At 36.6% G+C, this 25,441-nt stretch overlaps 1 protein-coding gene across 1 annotated transcript in view; it reads left to right on the top strand.

The window, feature by feature from the left end:
• PDGFC (platelet derived growth factor C) overlaps positions 1-25,441 on the top strand; it is a gene marked incomplete at its 3' end in the record, with an annotated part of 131,232 nt that overhangs the window by 54,604 nt on the left and 51,187 nt on the right. The window contains exon 2 of the mRNA XM_080343628.1: positions 21,955-22,150. Within this exon, the coding sequence (XP_080199754.1) occupies positions 21,955-22,150 (196 nt within the window). The remainder of the gene's footprint in view (positions 1-21,954; positions 22,151-25,441) is intronic.

Here is a 25,441-nt window from a genome sequence, read left to right as displayed (position 1 = left end):
CGCGGGAATGGCAGAATGAGCTGCCTGAGGCTGGATCCAGACTAGAACAATACTACAGGGTTTAGAGTTAGAGTTTGTTTATCATCCGTGGCCCAAGAAAGGAATCTTTTCTTTTTCCTCTTCTCTCTTGCCTCACATTCAGGGTACTTTTGAACTTGTACTTTTTTTGTGACTTGAAAGCTCAAAACAGATGAATTACTCCAGTATGCTTACTCTTGGAAGCTTCAGCTGCTGTGGAGCGAATGCCAGCCTGCCTGCTGATGGGCACATCTGTTATATTTTATCTGGTTTGTAATCCAAATCTTTCTGAGACCATATCTGCCCATATACAGTCAATCCAGTTGCACCATTAGCATTTGAGTACAGATGGCAAGTGTGCTCATAATAACATTCCTGACTGTAACTTGGATTCTGTGAGACAAAAGTTGACTCTTACCATTTTTGAGCCATGCAAACACAGAATTATTTTGCTTTGTTAGACTTATACTGGGCTTCAGGGAGATGTTATCTGAAAAAATAGTTTTACTCTGAAGGTTTTTTTTTCCTTTGAAGATGCTGCTAACTCAACCTCTCTGTTTCTGAGGAGCGCATCCCACTAGACTTAATCATCATGAATAATGTGTTGTTCTGAGAGCTGTACCCAGGGACATGGCAGAAGCTGCCTCTTTTTGCATCATTTAGATCTTGGTGAGAGTTTTAAGTTGTGAGAGTGATTACAGAAATCAGAGGCCTCAGAAATAATAGTGAGAATAAATACTGGGGAAGTATTCAGACTGGAAAAGCTCTCATATATTTTATACAGACTTTTTTTTAAAGTATATTTACATATAACAGCTATCAAAAATTATGAATATTTACATATAGCCTGACACAAAAAAGGAGGTAAGAGCAGGATATTAGAATCCTATTGGGTTGCCACCAATAAAGTATAGGAACAGCACCAATGCAGAACAGGACATAAATATCCTATAATTAATCATGAAAGTTTGGGGGCTTTTCTGGTGGGAACTAATTAAAAAAAAAAAAAAAAGTGAGCTCTTTATCTGATAGTAATGCGGCCAAGAGAGAAATGACATTTGCCGTATGAAGTATCTACTAAGAGTAATTTGTCACGAGCTATATAGATCAGTTAACATTGTAAGCACTGCTATGATTCTGACTAAATATCACTTGTTAAGTTTGGTTTAATTACTATAGTAGTAATTATGTTTATTACAATCTTCAGCATAAAAGTGACTGATTATATGTCTTTTCTAGAGGAGATGAAAAGTGAAAACCAAATAGTTAATTATGACGTAGACTTTTCTTAGCTTGCACAGCTGTAATAAGAGAATGAAGACAGCTGCAAGAATAAGCTTTAAAAATAGTTTGTTTAGCTTGCCTGTTCCCTCACTACACACACGGTAGTCGATCCTTCTGGACGGAGGCATTTTGTACCAAAATGTTTCATCTTTGTGTCTTTCCAAAAAGCACCTTCTTGGTGGCTGCAGAAACACCCAGATACTGTTAAATTAAATGAAGAAATATTAAACACCTGTTGACATGCACGTAGCAATCCTACATTCTGATACTGTAAGTCATCTAGGCTGATATTTGTAATTCTTAGAAAATGTTTTGTTTCTCTACGCTTTCAAACTTGTCAGTAATAGTGGTAGTTACACGGAAGGAGGAAAGAAGGTGAACATGTAGGAAATATGCCTAAAAAATACCTTTCTGAAACAAAGATACAGTGAATAAACTTTGGAGTGCTATTGTTTTATGAGCCATAATTTGTAGTTGTTTATGACAGGCAAAGGCTTTTTGGTCTATATTCTGCTGTTGACTAGATTATCTTTCTAGAGAGATGAAAGTAACTTGAATGAATCTGGTAAAAGAATGGAAAGCAATGGAAAATAGGGTTAATCTGCAGAAGGTTGGGTAATAGAAGACTCCTTTTGTTTGCATAAGTTGTTTAAATAAAAATGTTTTCCTCCTCATTTACTTTAATATTTTTCAAAAGTGAAAGGAGGGGGAAATCATAAACATAATAAAATAAGAAGAAAAGGTAAAGCATTGTCTCTGATATGTAAGAAATTTAAAATCCTGCTTTTGGAAATAGAAGTGGAAAGTATGAGTAATGGGATATGAAGGAGTATAATTTAGGCAGAAAAAAAGGCCTTTTATTTGAGACACATGTATTCAAAAGTTTCACCACTTCTTAGCACTCCTATCAGTGACTGACTGCAGTTGATAGTGAACTGTTATGTCATGTAAAATGACATTTTGTTGTCAAAAATAAAGAATCAAAAAGCCTGGAATACTATGAAATGAAAATGATGTTATTTTTGCCAGTTAAAATGGTGAATAAACATGAATACAGAATTTTCTGAATGTTATGTTTTCACAGCTCTACTGTGTTTTCTGAAATACAACCATCAGTAAACCATTACTCTAAAAACTATACTTGTGCCCATTTTGATAACTTCACTTACATTTTAATGTAAGGTATAATCCAGTCTATAGTCAATTGCATGAAGTGGTTAGTTAACATTTGTTAAGCAGTGTCTTGAAAGGGCATTACCTGCTTTCACTGCTGTGGTGGGAAAATTGAGAAGCCGCAATATCCATGGAATAGTTTTCTCAGTAGAAAATTTTTGCAGTTGACTTGTTGCAAACCCAAACAAACGCAGTAAAATTATGACCTGACAAAGGAAATAAGAAATGACTTGAGACAAATTACATCTGTGTTCTATGCGCAGTCCTACTGCATGGAGACCTGTGGCAATGAGAAACTGTGGGTGGTTGTTACCCTGGCTGCTGCAGCACTGCAATGTAAGGCTCTTTTTATGTTTTGTGATACACATTATTCTTCTCAATTCATTGGAAGCATTTATTTTTTCATATATCCCCAGTAATAAGGACATATATACCTAACAAAGTTTTCTTTAATTCTGTCTGATCTTGGTCACCCTAACAGTAGTAGAATACTGTAGTACTCCATTTGTAGAAATGCTTTCAGTATTTTCTTCCTGCAATCTCAGACCAATTCTGAGTGTTCAGGGCTGCTTTGAAACCTCACACTGAGCAACTGGTTTACTGTTCCTTGCATTTGTGCTCACACCTTTATTATTCATCTGTGTCAGATTGTGCTCAGCTGCTTATTTAAGCTAAAATTCTGCAAGACTACCCCTCAGTAACATACGGGAACTGGTCATAGAGAGCTGGGTAGGTAGGTAGCATTGTGTTATGGAGAGTCCCTGCACAGTCTGGCTCAGAGTTGTTCCTGGGTGCTCAGCGTGCTGAAGACAGGTAACCCATCCTGAGCCAGAATTTAGACAGAAGTGGGGTCTTTTCCCAGAACACAGTACCCTCACAAACAGGATTATGTAGAATTATATATAGGATGTTTTTATGTGTGCATATATGTGTGTGTATTTGTGTATGTATGCACATAAAGAAAATAAAAGTAGTATTTCTTAATTCAGTCAAAGAAATCTACTGGATTCTGCATCATAAATAGTAGAAAATGGTAGAGAATGTTTACTGGTTGCTTCCCCTCCCTTCCTTGCAAAGGAGTCTTGGGAACAAGTTTGGTATGATGACTAATGATTAAAACTGGGCAGCCTTGTAGATAAAAAGAGGATTTCATAGTGCCCTTCAACATAGTGCCTTTTGAGTAGTTCTTTTACTATCTGGATAGAGACTGTCTAATATATGAGGTTTAACAGAATAATTTCGTATTTTGTCTTCAGTTTACCTTCTACTTCAGTGTTGGACAAATCTGATTTTTCATTATATAATATGTACACAAACACTGATATTTGATACTCCATATTCTGCTTCAAAGAACTGGTATTTGCATGATACTAAAGTAAAACACATCTGTGTTTTCTACTGTGATCAATCAATATTTCCACTTAGTTTACCTGAGAAGTGTGTTGTGACTAGAAATAATTCTGTGTTAAAGAAATGGAATGGGAGAAGATTTAGGTATTCATTGTCATTAATGAACTAGGACTGCTGATTTAGATAAGACTCTGATGAACCTTGGAAGAGAACAGATAATCAGCTCTTATATAGTGATGTTATGCATGTGTGGATCTAAATGAAAAAGTGCAATGAATACTGAATGTTTAGGAAAAAAAGCCATGAAACTGATATACTAAGTGGTACGTTATGTCATTGAATGAATAACTTGATAAATTTGGCAAGAGCTGAGTTTGAGTGGGGGTTCTTTTTGACTTTTGTTAATGAGGCATAGCAGCTGACTTAATTTTTTTTTTCAGTGAACTGATCTCACAGACATTGACAGTATAAGCATTTTCTGTGTATGAGTGAAAGTACTGGAGGCTTGGGTAGAAGCACATATTTGCAGCTGTTTTACATAACATCTGGATTGCATCCACATTACCAGCTGTAATGTACATGGAATAGAAGAGGGAAAGAGCAGATGAGAAGGATTCCAGGAGATTGTGTCATTAAATGACTATGGGTAATTTAAACATTCAGGTATTAATAGTGGTACAGTACTCTGAATTTAAAGGGAGGCGGGGAGGAAGTGGAACACCTACCTGTTCTTGTATAATAGTGATAATGAAGGAAGATTTAATTAACTTCTTGTGTTAAGGTAATAGTAAAATCTAGAATTTAATGGTGAATTATTTAGTGCACTTAAAAAAAAAAAAAGGGGGGGTGTTTAATGGGTTTTCATTAGCTTTGGAAGTCATTAAATGTTTTAGGTTAATTTTTTGCTTTGACTTACCGAAGATAAATTCACTTGTACTAAAGGTGTAAGATTTTGTTATGTTAGCAATCTAAGACTGGTCTTCTAGCCCAGACTGGTTGGTAATATGAGTCTGGTGAAAAGATAATTACATGCTCTGCTGAAAAAGGGGATGGTTCTCATAATCTTTCAGGATTTATCTCCTTGAGTAGATAGACACAGCAAGTATTTATTCTAAGTTGCTTTTTAAAATTTATATTTACAAAAAAGGCCTCTAAGCTTGTTAACTCCTGCCTTTTAACACTGAGAAGCAGGTTTGTAACCAGAATTGGAATAAATATTAATAAAACAAAATTTATAACACAAATACAGAACTGGCTTTTTCTCTTCTAATGTTAACAGAAAAAGTTAAAGCTTCAAATGCTGAATTAAACAAGTCCCTGGGCTATTTAATTGGGAACTGCTGATAAGTATCAATGTTGCTCGATATTTATGTGACATTATTTTCCCTGTGAAGAGAATTATTAGAATAGAAAACCTGAACGAGTGGAACTAAATGCCTTTGAGTCCAACAATATGGTCTTAATGTAGGATTTGGGGCTGAGCTGTGAGCAGATGTCTGGTTTTGTCGGCTCCTTGTCCCCAGTGATCCCGTCCCACAGTGGGTGCGAGAGGCTGAGGGGCCTGTGCCAGGGGAACAGCGTGTGTGTCTGAGTAAGGGAGACGTTTCGTTATCAGCTTAAATCTTACCAGCAGTTGCAAGGAAAGCAAGTGATTTTGCAAATGGATAAAGCAGGTTTACTATCGTCTGCGGGATGTACCAGAAAATGGAATGAAAAGCAATTTTCCGACTGTTGGGGGTTGGAAGGAATTGTATGTGAAAAATTGCCAAAATAAAGAAAGAAACTGTGCTTCCAGCCCCTTTATTAATCTATACTATTTTTATTTTACAAAGGTTACTTTGTTTCAATTGGGATTTTGCCTAACATTTTCCTAGACCCGCCTCCTGAAGTAGTAAGGATAATAAGCAACACCGGACAAAGTGCAAATGCAGACCCTTGTGGAAACTTCCAGTCGTTGTGGGAAGTCTCCTAAAGGAAACTCTGTCAACACTGCAAACGTCTGAAATGCCCTGATACACATCCATTCTTTTGCCTGTTATCTCACAGTTAAGTACCATTCTTCTAATATGTTAGATAGTTCTGCTGTGCCTGAGGAAAACTGCGCCCAGAAGAGCCTATTCGCTCTGTGCTTGAGAGAATGAATACCTGTATAAACAGGGTGTTCTGCTTATGCCGTTTTCACCATCAAATATTAAAAAATTGCTTTTTACCAGCCTCCAAAAAGGAAAACATTGACCAGAATATTGGTAGTTTTCTCGTGGCTTGCATAGATGGCATCACAAAGAAATAGGAACTACTTGAAAGCCAAAGGTCCCCTAGTGCAACTGGTGCCAGACTTGACCCTACCAAGGAAGAAAGAGAAAAGCAACATCAGCATCTCGGTGCTGGTGCAGACTCGCCTCCCGCACCTTGGAGAAGGGCCCTGCCATTGGCATTGCCAGAACTGCACTGAACTCTGCTAGAAAGACAGAGGAAATGGGAAATTTAATGTACAGGAGGTGAGGAGGACACTTTCTGTGCTCCTGACTAGTGTAATTGCTTGGGCTCCTGGAGGCAAGATCTTTATCTGTTATTTTTGTCACTCTTAAAATCCACTGGAAATCTCTCTCTACTGAACTGGGGCATGTTTTTTTGTGTTTGCACATGAAGCCAGTGGAATGATTAGACTGCTTAATGCGGATTTGAGGGTGTCCATGGACTGTAACTTGAAAAATTCTGGGGAATGTGCCAGTCCGAATCTGGCCACGTTTTTAATTTCTACCCTTCTTTTTCTGCTAGTAATGAATTCTAATGGTATGTATACCTCTTATATTTGATATATTTCACATCCATCTCTTCTGAAGTGGGCACAAAGTCTTTCATCTTTATTAGTTTTAGGCCTGCAGCTGGTCTTCAAAGGTATCAGAGACAGTTTTTGCTCTCCTCTTCCAGCTTGGGAAAACAAGAATCTTCCAGAGGCAAATCTGCATTCCCATGAGCTGGGAGTGAGTGATCACTGTAGCCTTCATCAGATCTGGCCAATTTCAAAATGAGATGATGACTCATTTTGTTGTTGTTCTTTTTAATTATTTTCTCACTTTCACTTGTGCTGTGAACTTCTTGGATCTTACAAGTAGATTTGATGTTACTTCCAGAAGAGCACTTATCAGTAATTAGACATGCCATAAAAATTGCAAAGATTAGGATCAGATCCTACGCCAAGATTTTTTTTTAATTTTTTTTTTTTTTTTTTTTTTTTTTTTTTTTTTTTTTTTTTTTGTTAAACCACAGAGTGAAAACTGAAAAGGCTTTTTTACGGACCCTAGAGCTGCTTCTGCTGCTCTGTGAAGTAACATGTTCTTAATTGACAGAAGAGCTTGAGGATTTTTTTCATCAGTTTTTTGATAATTTCCTACATATGAATGCAAGTGGTTTGTCTCTGCAGCAATGCAACTCATAACACCTTTTCATCCAAGAATGTTTAGCTAGTTTAGGTGAGCATTCTGTACATAAAGATTTTTTTTCCACTTTTTAGATTATAATAATAATGATAAAATATCAGTTCTTTGTGTGTCAGCATGTGTATCCTACTGCAGCATAGTCTATAAAGAGTTAATCTAATTACTTTTAATAGAGAGCTAACTCCACTTCTCTCCAAAGTAATTTTTTGGTGGAAATGGGATTTGAAACCAGAGTCTGAGTAAAGTTAGTACAATGTGAAGAAAAGTGTATCTGTTAGCAAGTCTGTATTTACTAGCTTTAAAAGAGATTTCCTTTAAAGTGAAATATGTTTTTTCATTCCTTGTGGTCCAGCCTTTCTTCTTTTAATAGTGACAGCTCAACTTAAAGGTTATTTTGAAAATGTTTTTTGCTGCAGAGGAACTATTACATTTGCAGTGAAATCAAATGTTTCAGTAATGTTTAGGTCTATGCAAATAGGTAACACCATGAAATACCAATCCTCCTTTTACTCTTCACCCTCTCATACCCTGAGGCTTGCTGAAGACCTACACCTGAGTAAGGTGAACTTAATACAACTCTGGGTTTAAAAATTTACTCTGAACCTCACTTGAATTATTATTATTTTTTTTAAGCATCCTCAGGAAAATTCCAAGCAATGCCCATGTTTTAAAATAATCTTCTGAGACAATAATGTTGTCAGAAGCCAACTTCATCATTCTGTCTTTACAAAAAAAAAAAAAAAAAAAAAGTGTTAATTTCAATTGCAACCAGCAAGAGTAAAATTGATTACTTCCCTTAAATCTGGTCAGTGAGAAAGGAGTCCTCAAACTGTCATTAAGACAGGTTTACCAAAGACACTATTTAACTTTGTCTGCTCTTGCAGAAGACCAAGACTATTCACTGTATTTAGTTCCTGAAATATTTTTAAAATGTCACCACACTGTATTTAAAAAAAAAAAAAAAGTAGCAAACCCACACAATATAAACAATGAGAACCCCCTCTCATCCCCAAAACACGTTCTCTGTTGATTTTCACTCAGGAATCTTTGCTCTCTTATTCAGCTCCAGAATGAAGGCAGTTGACATTTGGCATCCAGCACTTCATATTTCTTTACAGCAGTGGGGCTTTGATGTGCAGATAATACTTTACCTGTGGCATATTACAATCTTAACTTCAAGCCTTCAGTTTCAAGCAGCTGCTATAGTACTTTGGACTTTTTCTTTTTTAATTGTGCAAGATTTTCATAAAATAGACTTCTGCTAAGGTGCCTAGAAATCAGAAGATAAAATTGCCTTGGCTAGAAGTTTCAATAAGCACTGAATTAACAAATTTCAGATTAATCTTAAACATCCTATGTATGTAGAATTCTTTTTCATGCAGTACTCTGATGGACTGCGTAAACAAAATTATAAACCATCAAAGTCTGTAGACACTGATATTACTGAAATTCTACAGGGGGGAACTGATTAGATATGAAAAATATTTACTTTCTTCTTCAGCCATCGTGTGTTTGAGATATGCATGTTTAGCTATTGTAGACTGTTTATCACCAAGTGACTCAAATGCCTCATTAATTGTGGTGCTGGATTAGATTACGCATATATTAATTGTTTTGTTCATTCTAATTTACATGGAGCATGAGCTTGAGGGCTTGATGTTCTTATCTTGTTTGTTTTGCAATTGTATTACTGACTTCACCTACTAGTGTTGAAACGGTTGATAAATGCCTTGTGTTGGGAACACATTGGAATTCTTAGGCATAAAATTATAAATCAAATACATACATCAAGATGTGGTTATTTATAAAAGCTGTTCTCTTCTGTGTAGTAACCCACTGCTATGGAAAAATGTAGTGCCTTAATATAAGGCGCAATTTCAATTCATTGAAATCACTACAATTTTCTGCTATTTTAAAGTACATAATCCTCTTTTATAATTACAGCATGGGGATTAACACTCAGGTAATTAGTGACTCCAAGTGTAACTAGGGCAAAATTATTTTTGGTTTACCCATTTTAGTAAACAGAGTCCTTAGTAAATTTCTTTATTACCTTGAGAGTCATGTGATGTGAACTTTTAATTCCACTTGTCCAAACTACAGTTAACAAATGCAGTTTTGTGACTGTGAAATTAATAGTTCCACATTCCACCTCAAGGAGTTCAAGTGAGAATATAGACTCAGCCATAATAAGCATCCAAAACACCTACTGAAAAGTGTGTGAAGAGACTGGAAAGTGGATTTCACTCGATATACTGACCGAGCACACAGCTGACTTAGCCCAATTATCAGTGAAGCAGCTCTTACTTACTGGTGGACAGATGTGCTTCCAAGATCCATGTTGGGCAACAGAGCACTGCTAAGCTGGGTCACTATTGGTTCTACCATTGAATCTTAAACCAAAACTGTGTTCTCTAAACTTATGCCAGTGCCCTTGGGGCAGTCAACAAGCTGCACTACTGAGACTAAGGGTCTGATTTCATTTTATACTGTTTACTTGCTCTCCAGAAGTGCAGTGTATCGTGCAAAATGCATTTTAACCATTGCTTTCCCCAATCCTTCCATATGCCTATATGTGTTTTCCAAAGAATTTGAAGAATGCTGAAGAATGTTATGGATGGTTTGGCAAGGATTAAAGTTTAAAAACAGGTAAAGCGATAGATCGGGTGGAATACTGATCTGTTACTTAAATGTGATCCTGAATAACACTGAGGATAGGACAATTGTGGAAAGCAATGTACCTGGCATGCTGGATTTTGCACTGAACAGTAGCTTTTTACATGGTGCCTGTGATTGAGCAAGTTACGTTCAAGTAATACATCTCTGTACAGCTTTGCCAAGACCCTTGGGAGTATCACAGAGAGTTCCCTTGGGTAGTTCTAAAAAAGATGACAAATATGAAACTTATCTGAAAACAGAGAAATGGGGAGTGACTTAAGAGTTTCAAATCTTACCTTTCATTTTACAACTGTGGAGCTTTTTCAGATGATCCCACATAAGGCTTCTTGATCCTGGGCTAAACATAATACTGTAAGAAGGTTTTGAGATTAAGGGTAGGCAGAAAAAAAATGTCAGAAGATCTATTGATAAAAGCTTAAGCTTCATGTGTGAAGTAAATAATAAAATGTATGTGAATAAATAAAATCGTAAGTTAACATATGAAATAAGGTGAACAATAGCAGCTCTGGGGAATGAAGCCTAAATCACTATAGTAATAGGTTTCTGAGAACCACAACACTGTATAATCTTTTCAGTAGTGTAAGTTGTGACTGTGATGGTCCTTGAGGCCCTGCCGTTACTCCTCAGGGATACCTCATATCCTAGATCAGCAAAAGTGTCTTTTGGAAGCGGTTTTACTTAAAATAGGCTACTGTATTGCATGTGCCATAGGACACAGGTCTCTTATGGCTGCTCTAGTATGCCTTTATGGTCTGTCTTTGTAAAAATGGAAAGGTCAGAGTAAAGTAAGGATAAATTGTGTATGAATGTGAGAAGATTGTTCAACTGACTTGCATGAAGTCCCTGGTGTGGATAAAGGCTGAAAGATCAGGTAGGCTCATACTACTTGCAATTAACTGAAAATGGTATCTATTTTACTTATCTGAAGTTAGAGAAAATGGCAAGAGTTCTCTCACTGAAGTTAGAAATTTTATCCTATCCTAAGAAAATTGTCACCAGTTATTCTAAGTTTTGATTGCTTATCATTGTGGTCTGTCTACAAAATATATCCTTGGTGTTCATGTAAAAGTGAGTTCAGTAACCAGCGGGATCAGAGAGGCATGTTAACAGAAGAAGCTGTAAAAAATATTATTCTAACATATGGTGATTTTACACTGTACAAAAACTTTTCATTTTGTCCTTGCAAAGTGACAGACTGTTTTCTAGCTGGGCTTGTGCTTCCTTTCTGAATTGCTTCTAGACATGCATATCCTCTTTGGGAAGAGTACTTTTCCTAGAGTGTTGAATGATTTGATCTTCCGTGCAAAGTTATTAGAAATCAGTGTTTCAAGTTTGGTTCTGTGCTGTGTTCTGTCTGTTTGAAGATCTTCTAGTTCAGTGAGAGTTACATTGCATTCATCTCTGCAGATCACTATTGATATTGCATGACAACTTTTTTTTTAAGCAGCCTAACACCAGATGATTTTTTTTTACTTTAATGGACATTAAATGTGTATGTTTTTTTTCTCTTAATTTGGAAGTATAGTGTATTCCAGTTCAGAAAACAGATGCTAAATAATTTCTTTATAGTACTTTCTGTCGCCTCTTTAACATAAGGATATGCTGGAGATAGATTTAATAACGCAAGCCTGAGCTTTAAGCTGGATTTTGGAATTTCCAGTAGCAGTGTTATTTCTGTACCAAGAGTTTGTGCCAAACTTTGTAGTTTGCTTAGGACCCTCTGCATTTTTGGCAGTGAACTGAATGCCACATTTACTTCATTGTTGTAGTTACTCTTTCTTTATAGTTAAAACTAGCTCTACATGTGCTGCAGTCACACCTTCAATTGTTTTGTACAAAACCCTTATATCTTTGGTTTTCTTTTATGTCTTCTTTTACACAACTTGATCACTGTAATTTTCTGACTAAAGAAAGGTTATTTTCACATAGCTAAGCAGTAATGCTTTTCAAATTTGTCTTGAACAGCACTTTATTTTCAGAACTTGAAATATGACTGGCTATCTTCATATATGTTTGAATTGCTATCATTATAGTGCTCTACTGTATGAAGAATTAAAAAGAAAATCCACACAAATAGCAACACAATGGAAAGAGCAAAACAAAGTATCTCAGGACTGGTATTTCTAAAGATTAATGCAGTGTTTTTATCTTCCCCCCCACACCTTGAAACATGATCAGGACAGGATTATATTTTTCATTGTGAATAATACCTAAAATGAGATGTAGCTGTTTAACACATACCGTATCCATAGAGTCTATTTATTCAGACTAAATTCCGCATGGACTGTGGATAATCTTTTTCCCAAATGTTTGCTAGTATCTGCTCTTAACAAGTGCTGCACAATATAAACTGAAGGAACCATAAAGAAAAGGGACATCAAATTAAGCTTTGCTTTCCAACAAAGTCTGACTTAAGATCCAAAGTGAAATTTTCGAATAGGTGAGATTTTAAAGAATATTTCTGTAAAGGGTACTAATCTCATGCATTTAAAAGTATACAGAGAGTCATAGCTAGTATTAGAAAATGAGATACAAGCAGATTTTAAGAAATGGCATTGAAACTAAAGCTTTTAACTGAGAAGAGATCCAGTTTCATTCCACGATTTTGTGAAAGTTAGCTTCTTGTACTTGTAACCACTCCGTGCCATGCACAGTCTGGAAAATTGGGTTAATACGGTTCTGTTGTCCATTCCATTTCTACCTCACTTGGTATGTACAGTCTTTCAGGACAAACTGACTGATACTGTGTGGGCATGTGTGTGGTCTCTAGTACTAACAAAGCTAATTTGGGATGTAGTTTGTAAATGATGTTGCAATAAAACTGAAAACAAATTGAAAGTGCTGGGTTTGAGCATTTATATGTGACAGTTTTCACATTCACTCGAGTTTCTATTGTTGCCATAGATACTATTTCCAATTATAATTTGTTGATGGTTTTTTACCTTTAAGAATTTAGTTACTTTTTTCCAAAACTTTGCTATATCAGTTTCCTGTAGGAAAATTAAAAAAAAAAAAAAAAAACCAACAAAAAACCTGAGTAGCAGAAGAATTGGAAAGATTACATATTTGAAAATATTCACTACCTTTTTTCCACCCCAACCTGCCAAACACATAAGATTTTTTTTTTGTCTTTATAAAGTAGGCAAATAATGTTTTTATCTCTTAGTAGGTATAAATATCCCCAGCTGGGCAGCTCTTTTTCTGGTTTACTGTTTGTTCTTACTTCCTGGTCTCTCTCAGCGTTAAATCTTACAGCATGTGTTCTCTATTGACATTATTTTTCATGTGTAGTAAGTTGTTGTATTTTTCCAAGGAGACTTGTAGTTCCTCCTGTCCCAGACTGTTTTAATAAGGTGTTTGTTAAAACCTGGGTAAGTAGCTTTCAAAGGACAAGAAACACCTGGAAAATTGATCCATTGCTGTATACTGCTAGGCTTTGTTTTGACTTTAACAGTTTTCAGTATCTATTCACATCATTTTGTATAGAGTGACTTGTGAGTGCAGAATATTTAAAACACCTCCCCCTTCCTCAGAGGAAGAGTAGATAAGAAAACTTCAAAAATTTTATGTACCAGATTTATGCTCTGGAATGTAGCAGAAAAGAAGAATGTTAAAGAGGTTTTATTGTAGGAAGAGGAGGAAGTTGTGATGACCTCATGATGTTGATGGGTGAAGGGTGGGCATTTGGGCTGGTTATATCTTAATGTCAGTCTTTGATACTGTTGATCATAGAGCTGTTTACTATCTGACAATCCTTGAAAAGCTGGTGTGAGTGATTCATCCAGAATGGTGTTTTTTCCTATTATTTCTTCTCCTCTCCCCTCTTTCTCTCCTCTCCTTTCCACTCTTCCTCCGTTCCTTCCCACTTAGGAACTAAAAAAATAGTTCAAGTAGTTACACATTTTGTTATGGCTGCTTCTTGTCATCACAGTTCCAGATACTGCTGGGGCATTTAGAGATCATATTGTAAAAGAACTGTAAATATTTTAAAGTTAAGAAAAATAGGACTATAAACAGCTTTTCTTTCACTGTGGATACAACAGGTTCTATCTCATTCATCCTGGCTGATGAACTTCAAATTATTCTTCTACTGTATCTAATACAGGATTAATATATAGATGAGGGTCAAATGCCTACCTATTATCCAAACAATATATGACTGATAGAAATAAAGAATAATAATTATTCTTGAAGAATATTTATTCAGAAAATAACATTAAAAATTAAAAGTTAGCCTGATATGCTTTTTCCTTGCTTACAAAGTACAGATGTGGAATCAGATTAACTTCTGAGTGTTTCACTCTTCCTTTATTTGGCAAGGAGTCTCTTTCATATGCAGACTGTAATCTTTTAAATATGCATACTCTCACAGTTACCAATACTTTTGTATTTCTGTAGAGCAGTACACCTACAAATAATTCTGTTCTTACTGGAATTAACTATAATATAATACCTATAAAACTTCCACAGTGCTTTCTGCTGGAAATGTTCAATGCTTGCCTCTTCATTTGCACCTCCAGCACAACTCATGATTCTGGATTAATTAATTAAATATTTAAATAGTTTTGGGCTGGGGGAAGAGGCCAGAGATAGGGAGCAGTCCTTGGCTAGAGTCTGTATGTTACGTGATGGCTCTTTACTGCATAATATTGTTACAAGGAAAAAAGTGAGGCAGGAATAAATGTGAAAAAATATTATCAAAAGGACCAGCTTGACATTTCTTTTAACCGTAGGATAAAAGAAAGATATTGCTATAATAGGTTTAACTGTTAATTGTAATATTGCAGAGCGTTTCGTTGATTTTTTTTTTTTTTTTAAATGACTGGAATGCATATTTATTATATGAATATGCAACATACTAATAAACCTATTTTTTCAGGATAATTATTGGCCTATAACTGAAAAAAAAGGCAGATGATATTGTTATCAGTCCATTATAAAGTAATTATTCCAGCAGCTTTATGTATTTATTATAGATGGAATTCCTTTCATATTCAAGTCAGCAGGAGCTTTAATATTGATTCCACTGCAGCCAAGGCTTTACCTGTGGACTTTGGAATAAATGCTTATTGAAACACTGTAGAATAATTAGATTTTAGGGCATGTGATAACACCAAAAAGTTACCTAATCTAACATTTAGCAAAAGGAATTCTTTATCTTGGCTAAAACGTATTATTTATCTAGCTTTAAAAGATATTGAGAAGTTCAGGACCAAGACGAAAGAGTTTGTCCTGAAGACAGATCTCAATAGAGGCTACTTTCATTACAAGAAGATTTATCATGTGCAAAACCTCCTTTTAAATGCCATCTTCTTCTTTGAGCAGAAGCCAGAGTACTAGGCAAAGGGCTGGCAGAATACTTGAAGGTTATAAAGCATAAACATGTAAAGTAAAATATAAACTCGTTTTTGTTTTGTAGTGCAAGTTGGAACCAAAGAAGGTTTGTTAGTGTACGATTAGTCATGATTATCTCCTGCAAGACATTAAGTCATACAGCTGTTTGGAGACTTTATTAAATCTGTTACTATAGTTCCATGCTCTGTTATCCAATTTTTTTTTTTTTTTTTCATTTTTTTTTTTTCTTCGTACTTTTTCTTTCTTTTGTCCTTCCCTTTTGGGCCAACTACCAAAACTCAGGGTTCCTGAAGTTCTATTAGAAAGCTTTCACTTCTCTGCTCACTTCATCTGTGTACAGTTCTTCACATAATGTTCTTTACATAGCTTCAACAAAAGACCTTTAGCCAGCAGTTAAATAATGTGATATTCAGTGCCTAAGGGCACTAAGTTTGAACTCAAAATAGTAACTGAAGAAAAAAGGAATAGGTTAAAGTGTAGGATTTAAAACAAACAAAAAAAGCCAAACAAACAAAACCCACAAACAAACGAAACAATCCATCTTGAGTTGTTTGAACTGGATTTTTTATACATCCCTTTTGAAGTGTGTGAAATAAGTATGTGTCGGAGGAAGGAGCAATCTAAACAAGATGTAATATTTCTCCTATGTGTTTCTAATTTGTTACTTTACATCTGTGTGATACTTTATATGTTTGCATTTACTACATTTGCTAAATTAGGTAATAAGTACTTGTGTAAATTGGCAGATTTCTAATTACAAGTTGAATCAATCATGTCATGCATGTATATTATATGTGCTTGTGTGTGTTACAAGTATGTGCACTTCTCTCTATTTCTTACTAATGTCTGAAGAATCATGTCAAGATTTCCAACAGGTAACTGTACCAAAGCACAGAAACTACTCAAAATGGAAAATCCACAGAAGGCTAAAAAGTGTCTGAGGGACTTAGCCCAGAAAAGCCAGGAACCATACCACTTCAAAAAGCTGTCTTAGGAGACAGACATAGCAATCCTGTATGAAATTTTCTTTGCTCACTATTAGAAAAGGTGATGATGGAAACAAACCCTGTGTGCTTCAAAAGCATTTCTTGTGGTCCTTGAGGCACAATGGTTTAGAAGAACAGACTGCTTGGTAGGCAGGTTGAAAATTGGCTGGACTGCTAGGCTTGAAGGCTTAGAATCTAGTTGGTGGCAGGCAGTGAGTGGAGGATGAGTAAGCCAGGCTTGTTTAGTCCAGGAAAGAGGAGGCTGGGAAGCAGTCTAAGAGCAGCTCCCAATTGCCTGAAGAGCAGTTGCAAGGGTGGCCAAGTTTTAAACATTAATAAGGTCACCCCTCAGTCTCCTCTTCTCCAAACTAAAGAGACCCAGCTCCCTCAGCCTTTCTTCATAAGGGAGATGCTCCACTCCCTTAATCATCTTTGTTGCCCTACGCTGGACTCTCTCCAGCAGTTCCCTGTCCTTCTTGAACTGAGGGGCCCAGAACTGGACACAGTATTCCAGATGTGGTCTCACCAGGGCGGAGTAGAGGGGAAGGAGGACCTCTCTCGATCTACTAACCACCCCCCTTCTAATACACCCCAGAATGCCATTGGCCTTCCTGGCCGCAAGGGCACAGTGCTGGCTCATGGTCATCTTGTTGTCCACCAGGACCCCCAGGTCCCTTTCCCCTACACTGCTCTCTAATGTGTAATTTCCCAACCTATACTGGAACCTGGAGTTGTTCCTGCCCAGATGCAGGACTCTACACTTTCCCTTGTTGGTAGTGGCACAGAGTGTAAAAACAAAACACACCCCCAAACCTCCATGACTAAAAATTGCAGCTTGAGAGGTTCCTATTGGACATTAGGAAAAACATCTCATGCATGAGGATAGTGCGGCACTGGGACCAGGTTATCCTGAGGCTATGGTGAGTTTCCATCCGCTGGGGTTTTTGAGCATCTGCTGGAAAATGCCAGCCCTCAAATGAGTGACCTGCTGTGGTGTGAGCAGGAATAGTAACCCAAGCAGGAGCTGGGACTGGAGGTCTTCAGAGGTCACTTCAAAGGAGCATTTGTATGATGTTGAGTGGCTTTGCCCTGATATACACTTTACATATGAACGATATCAAACAGAGCTATTTGTCTTCAATTTTCTGCCAGTAACAGACCATTTTTCAGCTTTCCCTTTGTACCCAGCAAAAGAGTTAAATTTCATTTTGACTGTTACATTCAGATAATAGCTAAGAAGTGCCTGAAGGCAACTGAACCAGAGACAGAGGACAGAAAGAGTTACCCCATATGCCTTGAGTTACTACTTTTGAAAGTAGGGTTACTGCTTTTTGAAAGTGTGGTGAAAGAGGAAGAAATAGTGTGTTATTTTACATTTCAAAGAATTTCTTCTACAAAGTCTCAGTTTCTGTACATATGTGGAGTGTTGTAAAAATTAATAGGAATGTTGTCAGGAAATCCTTTTGATAACTTTAATTAAAAAAACCTCCTTCTCTCTGAAGTTCTGTGGTAATGAACAAGTAGCTATTGTCATCTTTTGTTTCAGAGTTTTAAAGCAGAGAACTCACACATACTGCAATAGTACTGTATATCTGAAAAAGCTTTAATAGTAATTGGTAAATAGCTAGAGTTGAAACTTTTCTTATGTTTGAATGTGGCTTTTTTATTTTTTAAGTAGTGGTAGCCACAAGTATGCTAGTGCTGTTTCTGAAGACTTAAAAGGTGATTTTTTATAATTAAGGGCTATTGAATCAAATACACCAAATAATACATGAACAGTATGTGATTAGCAGTATATTCATCTTGTCCAGTTGTGAAATTAGTGTAAGGTTAGCAAAACGCTTTAAAATTCAATTTTACCAGTGCTATTAAGTGAATCAACCTTTAAGTGAATCTGTGCCGAGGCCGTCACTCCCCACATAATGCTCCTCCTTTACTCTGCAATTCCTTGACTGTCTCCTGAACTATTTGTGATTTGTCTGAGTTTTACTCATGACCCTCACTAAAATGTAGTGATCTCAATGTACTAAGAAAGAGGTATTTGCTATATTTAAAAAGTGTCAGCGCTGATCTTTGTGAAATGTGTTGTGCCCATGGGGGAAGAGACCTCCTTTGAAGTAGGCAGGAATGAGCTTGTCTAGTCGGTGGGTTTAATTTCAGTTTACAGTGGCATCTGCTGATCTGTTTGGTGATACCGTGGTTTTTCATCTGTGTTACCACGTCAGTGGAAGGGTTAGGCACTGCCGTGCTTTCAGAATGCCTGGAATCTCATAATTTTCAGGAGCAGACTTTCTACATTGATAGATATATAAATCTGGTGATAGCATCTTGTACCACATCAAAGGCGACTGCAGTGACTCATTCTTCAACTGCAGGCTCTGTTAAGTGTGTGCTGTCCTTTCCTAACAAGCTAACTGTGTCATATTCCCTGGGTCAGCTTAGGGATGTTTCCTGTTTAGATGTTCTCCTGCAGGTGATCTCAGTTTTGCCCGTCTTCTGATGAAGCTTCTTACTGAAGATGCAAATATGTTATTTGGTCCTTGTCTGTCCCCATTTCCCTTGCATGGTATTGTTGTCTCCTGGCTGAGATGGCACCTTGCCTGCCTCAGTCCTTGCCTAAACTGATTCTTCAGGGTCATTTAATGCTGTTTGCTCAGGAATAATCTAATCTGTTGCTGTTGTTGCTGTTGTTGCTGTTGTTGCTGTTGTTGCTGTTGTTGCTGTTGTTGCTGTTGTTGCTGTTGTTGCTGTTGTTGCTGTTGTTGCTGTTGTTGCTGTTGTTGCTGTTGTTGCTGTTGTTGCTGTTGTTGCTGTTGTTGCTGTTGTTGCTGTTGTTGCTGTTGTTGCTGTTGTTGCTGTTGTTGCTGTTGTTGCTGTTGTTGCTGTTGTTGCTGTTGTTGCTGTTGTTGCTGTTGTTGCTGTTGTTGCTGTGAGAGGCGGGAGGATGATTGTTAATAGAAAGGCAGACAGATCATGGCAGCAATGTACATAGCTTTGGAGTTGTACAGCTGACTCCTATGCATCTGACTGATCTGACTGAACTTGGTACTCGTTTTTAAGTGTAACTTAGACTGATTTATCCCTAAAATGAGGCCAGGAATTACAAAGTAATTCCACAAAGAATAGAGACTGTAGTCTCATTTTAGCCCCTTTCAGATAGCTGTACCCTTCACACAATTTCCTCAAAATAAATGTTCAGAGCATGCATGGACTCTGTAGGAAAAGGCTAGGTTTTTGTGGTACAATGGTATGATTTATGTAGAATGGATAAAAAGAATATTGCAGCTTATCTGAAGACAAATAACAAGCTTCATTCTTCAGTGACAGCAATTACTTGCCTTTGTAGTCATACAAAATAATTCTTTTGTAAGAGAAGAAATTCCACTGTGCGAGAGCAAATATTTGAAATGGAGCAAGTGTTGTGTACGGGAATTTGATATGTTCATGGAACACTGTTGTGTGCTAAAATAAATAGATACTTTTTCATTTGCAAATGGAGAAGCTGAAGATACCAGAGATGCTGCAACTTCTCTTCACTAAATTGCCATATGCACCTTCTTTCCTCTGCCCTTTTTTATTGACTTCTCATTCGATATGCCTGGACTATTCACAGTCCTTATGTACTGTTGTTATCATTGTTCTCGTGACACAAAACAAAACACTTTCTTAATGCGTTGTGAAATACAACGTGGTTTGTAATCCTGTGTGTGCTTTCAAAGACAAAACGAACCACTGGCTCTAATGTTTTCAGACACCACATGTTGACATGTTTGTCTGAAATGGTCCTTTGCATACTTTGGAAATAGCACTCTGGTGCACTAATCTCTGGGAAAGTAATTTTTATTATTGTTGGCTCCTTTGCTTAGCATGGAGCTCTCAGCTGACATACTAGACATTATCAAAAAATGCTTGTGACTCAGCTAACAAAAGCCCAGTGAAGTGTCTAAATTAGGAATCTGTTTCTTGCACCTTTTTGTGTGTGTGCTTTTTTACTTATTACTGCATGCTATCCTGTCTTACTTGTACACAAGGCAGTCAGTCCTCTACAAGGCAAGACCATACTCCATCAGTTTTATATAAGCAGCAATTCCACAGAAATTACACTTTACTGTTTTTATACCACAAGTAAAAGGCACCAGTCCATCAGAATAGAAGGCAAGATTCCATCAGAGTTTAAATTACACTTAAATAAAGATTAATTCTTTTAAAATAGCGATGCTGTTTCTATGGCCTTCTTTTCTTGCAGTACATTCATTTAGCTGTCAGCCTTTACACTTAGCTATAATAAGGTACAATTGCAGTGTATGTTTTCATTGGAGACTGAATCATATGTCTTACATAGCTTCATATGAATATTTGTTATAATATCAGTTATAAAGCAATCAGAAAGATAAGATAAAGTATCTAACTGTAAAAGACAATGAATAACTGAAAACAAAATAATAGTAATAACTCTCGAGTACAAAACTACAAGCTTATTTCCTTACTAAAATTATTAATAGGTAACTCTGAGAATTCCTGTGTTTTACTGAATGAAATGTCAAATCTGACTCTATACAGGTTTTTAGAAAAAGCCAGAAATAGTAAAAGTAATGTGCTGTAGCATAAGGAGGATTATTTTCATTTGACGGAATTAAATCTTGTAGCTTAGAGACATCGCCATTGTATGTCACAATGTTAAGTCATTGCCTGCTTTTTTTGCAGCTAAATATTCCATATGAACTGATTCCAGCTGTTGAATGTGAATTCCTGTGACTATTGGGCACTTGAGAATGAGGTTTCTTGATTTACTGTGAAGAGAGTTGTTTGGGCTCTGAAAGGCACAGCTGCTGCTCACTAAAGGAGTCCTTTCCTTTTGGTAACTTCTTGTAGTTACGAGTTCATAATGTGAGGAGGTCTTTTAAGTAGTTTCAGTGTTCCTGTGTGCTTTAAAAATCAACTGCTGTTGGCTTATTTCTTTTGAATTCATTTGCTGCTGCATTGTAAAACATGCATTTAATTTTACATATGTTTAGTCTCACAATGATGTGAAGAATTTTGAGGAATGCCCTCAGTTGAGGCTTGTCATTAAACACCTAATTTCTTACACTTGGTGACTTTCTCAAATTTCCAAGTATGTCCCAGTTGCAGTCCTGTATTAGGATAACTTTGTTCTGGTACAATCCTCAGGAAGGAGGAAGCCATCAAAATCCTTATCACTAAACTCAATGAACATAAGATAGTCTCCTTTAACAAGAAAAAAATGTAAACCATCCCTTCTGTGGCAGGTGTGAGCAGACCTATCTCTGTACCCTCGTATGATATCCATGCATTCTCCAGTAGTAAAGAACTGAAACCTGCAGCAGGCGGCATGATGTGGTCCCTTGGGCTGCTGAGTGTCTGTCAGGAGTACAGTTTTGCCTTCAGGTGTTTGCAGTCACATTTCTGTTATTTCCACTTGAACTTCTCTTCCGCTTTCAGAATAGCAGTTGAGATTTAGGGTTGAATAGCCTTTTGCCAGCAAATTAATATTTATCACTTTGGGGTTGTTACTAAATACATTTTCCAAGCAGAAATACCTTGCAGGATAAAGAGAACAAAACAGCGTTTTTATCTGCGTGTTGTACAAACACTTTAGGAAAAGGAGAAGAAATGAGTATTCATGCATCCGTTTTCTCTCTTTACTATAGGTGTGCAGGATCCTCAGCATGAGAAGATAATTACTGTGACTACTAATGGAAGTATTCACAGCCCCAAGTTTCCACACACATACCCACGCAATACTGTTTTAGTGTGGAGATTAGTAGCAGTAGATGAAAATGTATGGATACAGCTTACTTTTGATGAAAGATTTGGGCTTGAGGACCCAGAAGATGACATTTGCAAGTAAGTTACTTTAACTTAGAAAAATCTGAACGAAGTGGTGGGGGATGGAACAAAAAAGTTGCTTGAGTTTTGCAAATATGTCAGACCTGCATGCCAATATATTTATAAAATGCATCTTTTAAATCATTAGTTTATGACTTTTTTTTCACTGCTAAAGAAGGATTTCATGATTGAAAGCTTTGGGGTCCTCCATTCTCCTTTTGCATTCAGTATCTGGCCCACAGATACATTATGAAAAAGAAAAAAATAAATATTTAATCTCTCAAAAGTTTTGAAGGGTCTGGAGGCTGGTGAGGAGCAGCTGAGGGAGCTGGGGCTGTTCAGCCTGGGGAAAAGGAGGCTGAGGGGAGACATTATTGCTGTCCACAACTACCTGAAAGGAGGTTGTAGTATGGAGGGTGCTGGTCTCTTCTCCCAAGTGGCAAGTGAAAGGAAGAGAGGAAATGGCCTCAAGTTGTACCAGGTGAGGTTTAGGTTGGATATTAGAAAACATTTATTCAACTGTGACATAATAGGCATTGGGATGGATGTAGTTCTGGACGAAGATATCTGATTGATCATGTAAAGATATTTTGTGAGGCAGCAGGGGCTGGCATTATAAATGCTCCCTGTGGGTGGGTGAAAGGGAAGGCTTCCCAAACTCTTGTATCCTATATCTGCCTGCCATCACAGCAACACATCGTAAAAATCCCTGATGTGTGAATAGTCGTATGTTGTTTGAACTCTTTTCAGTAAATTAAGTAACAGATAAAATATGTCATTTGAATGGCATATCCTCTTGATGTATTCCTGGAGAGGTACTTCACACGAGATTTCTCTTTCAAAGTAGTTTTTTTGTTTGTTTGTTTTCCTGTTAGGGATTTTTGATTTTAAATACCTTGTATACACATTTGATTTGATTCTTGCTTGCCTTCCGTTTTTCTAATTAACTAATATTTGTTTGGGTTTATATCTTGAATAACCTTTTGATACAAAATTTTAATTTCTTTTTGGAGCTGAGCTTTATAACAGATAGACAGATGTCTTTCCTTCATAATTCTGAAGGGAGTAATTGTCAAGGCCATGTCAAATACAATTAAAATACTGAGTACTATAAACATATGTTTGCTCAGATGAGTGCACTCCCTTTGCACAATAATTGTTTTCTTTAAATGAAAACTTAGCTTGCTTTTTCTTTTCTTTGCATATGGCAGAGTGAAGTGGCAAGTCAAAGAAAATCCAGGTAGGGTGACTCATTCATCCACTTGCAAAGAAAAAAGTAAGATAAGTTAAAATATTTTTAATATTATAACTAGGTTAGTCTTCTAATGGGAGTACATTTATTTTAAGTAAACAATGTACTGAATACAAAAGTTCTGGTCAAATTAAGAAACAGTAATAAGTCACTAATAATCTTCCCTTGATCATAATCTTATCGTGTTTGTATTTGTGTAGGGATACCAGGAACTTGTATAAATGTGATTCCTCATATGTGCACTTTTGAGGACACACTGGGCTTTTTGGCTGGGAAGATATGACCCTCTGAAAAAGAGAGTTATATTGTTGTTTTTAACCAAAAGGAAAAAAAAAAAAGGAGTTAGGTTCCTATGAAAAATAAATTCAGTAATAAACCCAGAAAAGAAAGTGTACCTTGTTTTGATGTTGAGGGAGCATAAATTATTGATAAGTTGAGGAAAAATCTAAAATACAGAGTTTATATATGTAAAACAATTCTACACAGGCCAGTAAGTTACCAGCTATCAGAGTAATATCTCTTTATAAATAATGTCTTGTGGTTCTTATCGCTTATAGTTCCTAATAAAACTATTTAATTTTTTCCAGTACATTCTGTAGAAAAGCTAAGGTTTTTCATTGACTGCATCCCGTACTGTTTGTTACTCCACTCTGTTTCTGCCATCTCAAAACACACAAATAACTATTGTTGCTGTAGACAACTCAATGGTTTCTCCAAAGGCAAGTTAATTTGACAAAGGACAGCATAAAATATGACATGGAAGTTAATGTATTATAACTCTATACCTTACAGTGACATGATCCTTTGCTTCTGACCTAAGACTGAAACTAAGTTAAAACTGCACTCCAGTAACATTAGATTTTCTACGGAACAGTGTACCGTTTGTACCAGGATATCTTTCTCCCCCTTCCATAGTGTGTGAGAGGACCTCATGAGTTACCTGCTGTGGTCATTGTCACAGTTTTCAGTTCCACTACCTCCCTAATAAGCTCCACATTCTATGTGATGCCAGAGTTTTCCCAGTCATTGCTGTAGGCTATAACGGCATGTAGTGTCAGCTCACTGGAATGGTGAGAGAATATGTTGGAGTGTGTTATTTTAAGATAATTAGCAGCTTTTAAATCTCATAGTAAATCAAATGTTGCTCACACATATGAAAAAACAAACACCCCCCCCCCACACACACACCCCAAACCAAACAAACAAACAAAAACCACCACAACAACAACAACCACAAAAGGAAAAAAACAAAACAAAACAAAACACAACAACACACAAAAACCCCACAACAACCAAAGCCAAAACCAATATATTCATCTATATAGAGCTATGGTAAGCAAAAAAAGTCTTATAACAGGAAAACAATGGTAGTGGTGATTAAGAAACATCATAGATGAAGTTGTAGCAAGTTTTTGCCTGTATCTGGCTGACCTGATTTCTCCAAAGTCAGTTCTGATATTTCAAACTATTCTGTGAGGTCGTTTCATCCAGAACAAATATTACATTTTGCAGATACTTTCAATATACCAGTCCAGTTTTCACTTTAAATACTCTACTGAATCTCAATCAGAGTGATCCTGTATGGCTTTTTATTCTGTTCCATTTCTACTTCCAAATCAACTTATAGTATTTATGAAGGCAGAGTATTTACATTACAGCAAATTCTATGTTTATGACCAGCAATGCTGACCCAGCCTCATCTGGAACAGCATTAATATGCATAGTCCTAATTGTTGTGCTAATTCTCACCAGTCTTAAGCATGATTGCTATGTTTTGGAAACAAAGTTAAAGTCATAGGTTTTTTAAGAATAAACTTCTGCTATTTTGCCTGTATTTCTCCACGTGATTTTTGTCCTGGTTTTACATTTCCTGTAACATTGCAGGAATATGACCCTTGTATACTTTGATTTTGGCTGTGACTTGCAAAAGCAAAAGGTTCTGAAAAAAAAGATCCCCCATCAAACCAAACAAACAAAACAGGAGAAGAATGCAATCTCCTTGCTGTTTTGTACGGTACTGTTTGGATGATAGAAATGGCAGTGTATTTTCAATACAT

The sequence above is a fragment of the Nesoenas mayeri genome, assembly GCF_963082525.1.
Source record: "Nesoenas mayeri genome assembly, chromosome: 4".
Classification (NCBI taxonomy): domain Eukaryota; kingdom Metazoa; phylum Chordata; class Aves; order Columbiformes; family Columbidae; genus Nesoenas; species Nesoenas mayeri.
This window is presented reverse-complemented; position numbering and strand designations above follow the sequence as displayed.